Source organism: Montipora capricornis, chromosome 1 (genome assembly GCF_036669925.1).
Source record: "Montipora capricornis isolate CH-2021 chromosome 1, ASM3666992v2, whole genome shotgun sequence".
Classification (NCBI taxonomy): domain Eukaryota; kingdom Metazoa; phylum Cnidaria; class Anthozoa; order Scleractinia; family Acroporidae; genus Montipora; species Montipora capricornis.
The window spans coordinates 9,223,311-9,228,310 of record NC_090883.1 but is presented as its reverse complement, the minus strand read 5'-3'; the positions used below and the strand labels follow the sequence as shown (position 1 = coordinate 9,228,310).

The following is a 5,000-nucleotide window of genomic DNA, read 5'->3' as shown; positions in this document are numbered from 1 at the left end:
GCAGACATGAGCTCGGAAGTGGCCTATTAAGTAGTGTTTGGAATAATTTACAAGTGCTTATTTTTTCCACATTGCACGAGAAAAATCATGCGATTACTTATTAGTGATATTAGTGCCAAAATTTCACCTTTATTGCACTAGTTTCAACTATATTATATCTTCACTAGTTTCACTTTTCTGCACTCTGTTTGGAATTAATTGAGGTGCTCTCAGCCAATCAACATGCTGAAAGTTTTGCATTTATAATTGTGTTTTTCCTCAGGTCTTGAGCGCGGTGAATGCGTGTGTGGCAACTGCAATTGCTCTGGTAACTGGACTGGCCCATCGTGCAGCTGCACAAAGAGAACGGATAGCTGCTTCAAAGACGGAGTGAGAACGTGCTTTAGTTACAAAATATGACTTACATAGCGACCTCACTTCACAGCATTAATGCTTGAATGGCTTGGAGCGATTTTTATGGCTTTGGTTGAATTTACCTAGCCTTAGAAGCTCGATTGTAAAACCTAACAGCAAAGATGATAAGCGATCAAGTGTGCGACGCACGTCTCGTTTGATATCGTGCTTGCCGGGCTTGAGATTAAGCAAAATTGGCTAACCACGAGAAGGTTGTAGTGCTAGAAATCCCAGAAAAGCCAAGCCCATTTGAGCTCTACCCCCACAACATGGAGACTGTCCGACACAAGTAAAGAGAAAAAACAATCACAGTTTGTCTATCAACTGAACTACAAGACCTGAAAGGAAAAGTGTCATGGCCTCAATTCTCACCTGGGAGAGAGATTTTTTTCTTTCCTTGTAATGATCTTTGACATAACTGGGCTAACGCTCAGGTGCATTTCCTGGGATGGTACTACAAGTCATTCTTTCATGGTTACTTCTGTCCTTTTCCAATGCTACATGGCCAATTAAGCTTTTCAAGATTTAACAGAATATAAAAGCTATAACTCGGGCCGAACTTAAGTAGCAGGGTACATTTTTCACAATGCCTTGTTTATCTCTGCCTCATACTCATGATGTTCGGTTACATTAGGAACTCTATTCCATAAAGTAAATTGTTAGGGTTTTTCTTCGAAAAGAGGGCTTTTGCTTGCAGCAAAGTAAAAAAATAACCATTTACAGCCATTCCATCCAGAATGAAGTTTTCCCTGGCAAACTGATTTTCGCAATATGGAAAATTTTCCTCGGCGGTTATCAGGAGGTCAGTCACAGAAAGCGAGATCTTGTTAATCGTGCCAGCAAGCTCTATAATGTACGGTCATCGAAGTCGTCTATCAGAAAGATTCCAATTTCAAACTAAGTTTGTTTGAAAGGAACTAAAGTTTGAGTTGTTGTTTTTCTAGGTTTTGTGTAATGGCTATGGCACATGCGAGTGTGGCAACTGCGTTTGCAATGCCTCGACTCCTTACAGAGGAAAGTACTGTGATGAATGCCCGGTTAGTTTGTTAGCACTAAATGCATGCGTAGTCTACTCAATAACCAGTATTGGTCGAGGCAAGGTGTGGTACTGGCATCAGCTGGGCAATGCTCCCAAACCAGCAGTTATCACTCCCTACTGCGCAGGTCGTTTATGGATCCTGCCGGCTTAAAATTGATAAGACTGCCAACCTTATACCGGAGTTGCGGGAGCTCTGTACTACTCATTCGATGCAGTAGAAGGTCAATGCCAATGTGATGTTAAGTGATCGTTACCTCACCCTCGCGCCCAGAGTCTAATAATAAAAACCCTCGAACTGTTGTAAAAGAGTTGGTGTGATGAGTTATCTTTAGTCAAGGTTAGCTCATTTACACTACTTGTACTCAAATGGGGTATTTGTCTCATCGATGGTTATTGTCCTTCTTTTGCACTGTTTTTTTTTACGCGTTATCTTTTATGGGAAAAGTAGATGACGGCAGTTGCGCCTTTTTTACCGAAACGTGAGTGTCGGAAGAATAGAGTTCATCGCATTCTACTTCAGTTCAAACTATCCTAACTTTGCGCCACTTTTTTGAATAATTAGTTCATCTTCCAACTGCTAAAATACCTGTTATGATTTATTTTTTGTTCATTTCAGAGCTGTGTGGGAAAATGCTCTCAAAACAAAGCTTGCGTACAGTGCCTTGTGTTTAAGAGCGGACAGTTGAGTTCCGATCAATGCAAGTCTCGCTGCAAGGATTTCAAAATCGCTGAAGTGGATGAACTTAGCCCAGGTACGTAGAAAGGGGTGAGGGGGAGAAATGATTTTGAAGTCGTTGAAAACGACTGCAGTCGGGGATGAAGTGGAGGTGGACGTGGCGTAGAGGGTCTAGTGACTGGCTCTCCGTCAGCACATGTTGTTGGTTTAACATTTCTGCTTTGTAAGCCAAAAGGCAAATGTGAAACACGCTCATGTTTTTTTTCGTTTGCCATTGCATGCTCACCGTATGCCTTGCACATGTTTTGACAACGGTCAGAAAAAGGTCTAGCAGTTGATGAAAATATTTTCATTTTTCGAAATTCCCTTGCTAAACGGTAATTCGCTTGCCGGGAAAATGAACTGCATCATGCTCTCCCACCCCACTCACCTTCACCCATCCCCTAGTCTATTACTGAGATGATTCACGCGCCTAAGTGGATCATAACAACTTCCTCTCAGTGGTTATTCATAATCATTCAGATGCTTTCGAATTGCAGAAAGAACTTGTGATTTGTTGTTATTTTCAGAAATGGGAGAGAGGTGCACCTTCAGGGATGATGATGATTGCTCGTTTACCTTTAGTTACAAAGAAAATCCAGGCAAAGATATCGAAATATCCGTTCAGAGGGAGAAAGGTAACACAAGTACACTAAGTACAATCTCATCAATGCTGGTAGTAGTAATCACTACAGCAGACGGAGCCATTTGTAACACAACACAACTTGGTTTATCGAGTCCTTAACTTATGAGTTTGTATTACCTTCTGGGAACTCAGATTTTGTATTAACATTTTGTGTGCAATGTTCTGAAGTTATTTTAGCTGTTCAACTCGAGAAATATTAGGCAAGTTAGGAGAAATCAGTGTTTACGCAAAACAGGGTGATCGAATCTTTCGGCCTCTTTAACCGTAGAACTTGGCGAAAGCACAAGGCTGGGCCAGCGAAATCTTATACCGAGAAAGTTACGTTGATTCCTTGCGAATATCAGTCATGCATTTCGTCCATCGTTAGTGATCAGCTGTTGATACCTTGCGCTCCTTGTACTTAGAAATCCAGATATTTTAGGACTCACCCACTCTTCCTCTACTCGGTATCGCGTGGCCGGACATTAACTAATCTAATGCGAATCTAATGCAAATTAAAAAATCTATTGTTTTCGCTCTTTTGCATTAGATTCGGCACATGTGAAATACGACGATTAAAACGGGCCTAATTCTTGGGTTTCACTCACGTATCAACAGATATGTTTATCAACGAAAACGAAAGACAAAGTTTGCATAATAATAGGGTTAAATTCCCGGAGGATTGGATCTGGACTCCAACATGACCGCCTTTTGGGGAAAGATCTCATGGATATACCCACCACGAGTCCCCTAGGTTAAATTCTCATTTTACAGATTGTCTGAGTGCCCATTTCAGTGATTAGGTCTAAACTTTCGTTTATCTTATTGCTAAAGCAATATTTAGTTCTAGAAACCGATTTAGAATGGTCATTTTTTTAGAGTTATGGTTGGTGTGTATATCCATGAGATCCATGCCGCCATTTGATTGTTTGGGGACTCCAACATGGCGGCCGTGACGTCATGTGAAAACCAACGACCCTGCTCGTGGACCCTGGACCCTTGTCCAACGACCCTAGCTTGAAGAGACACTTAGTGATGTTAATGGAAAATTAACTTCTGGACAAGTGCAGACACATGAATTTAGCATCCATATGCTTGAATTCAATTATTCACTCATTCATTGTAGGTGGTTGAACCTTGTAGGGGATGCTATATCCTCTAACACCTGTGTATATTCTATATGTACAAATCTTGAAATAAATAAATAAATAAATAATAAATATATACTTCCTGAAGCTATTTTAATGGCATCGTCAATTATTCTACCCCCTAAGTTTATGTAAGGAACTTTGTAAAACATTGCTCAAAAATTTTGTAGTATTTGTGCCTTCAACAGTTTGTTGAATTGATTATTGTATCTCCTGTTTTGTTTAGCTTGTCCGAAGGAAGCAGAAGCACTTGCTGTTATTCTTGGCGTTGTTGGAGGAGTGCTGGGCGTGGGGCTAGCCCTGCTCCTTATTTGGAAATTACTCGCCACAATTCAGGTAATCTGTATTACTTTTAGGTTTCCATGGCAATCCATGGAGTTCCCGGCGTTGTGGTCTGTCTTCTGGAGGATAAATGCTCGGAGATACCAGTTATAATCAAGCTACTCTAAAATCCGAGGGTAAATGAAGACATGAAAGACAATATCGTTTTCTTTTGATTTTATAGGACCGACGAGAATTTGCCAAGTTTGACAAGGAGAGACAAAACGCTCAGTGGGACACGGTATGTTTTGTCTCTTTGATAGCCTTATCAGTATGACTAGGAAAGCGAGAACGACTTGTCCGATGCCGTATCATCATATCATATCAACTGCGGCCGAGAAGTGGAACCAGGCACTACCAGGAACAAATTCAACGAGTGGTCAGAACGAGTCTTGAACCCGGAAACGCCGGATCTCTAGGCCGCACTGCCTCCTTGTTAGCCCTGAAGACAATGTCAACAACCGTTACGATGGCTTGTCAGTTCGTGTAGCACTTCTGCAACCAATGTAAAACCAAAATATCAATTCTCAACATTGAAGGCTATCAATTGTGCACAACTCTGATACCACGCCAACTCTCCCGCGTTAATGTTACACCCCTGTTGCTATCCCTTAAAATTTGAAATTACTTGAACTCTTGTGGTTTACGGTTGAAATGATCAGCTTGGTTTTTTTCCCTCATTGAATACAGGGAGAGAACCCCATCTTCAAGCAAGCAACAACAACATTCCAGAATCCGACATATGGTGGCAAATAAGCC

General features: G+C 41.2%; 1 protein-coding gene across 1 annotated transcript in view; it reads left to right on the top strand.

The window, feature by feature from the left end:
* LOC138049731 (integrin beta-1-like) overlaps positions 1 to 5,000 on the top strand; it is a 67,814-nt gene that overhangs the window by 62,109 nt on the left and 705 nt on the right. Inside the window, exons 24-28 of the mRNA XM_068896284.1 lie at positions 2,049 to 2,184; positions 2,678 to 2,785; positions 4,147 to 4,256; positions 4,426 to 4,482; positions 4,932 to 5,000. The exon at positions 4,932 to 5,000 is cut by the window's right edge and continues 705 nt beyond it. Of these exons, the coding sequence (XP_068752385.1) occupies positions 2,049 to 2,184; positions 2,678 to 2,785; positions 4,147 to 4,256; positions 4,426 to 4,482; positions 4,932 to 4,997 (477 nt within the window). The 3' untranslated portion in view covers positions 4,998 to 5,000. The remainder of the gene's footprint in view (positions 1 to 2,048; positions 2,185 to 2,677; positions 2,786 to 4,146; positions 4,257 to 4,425; positions 4,483 to 4,931) is intronic.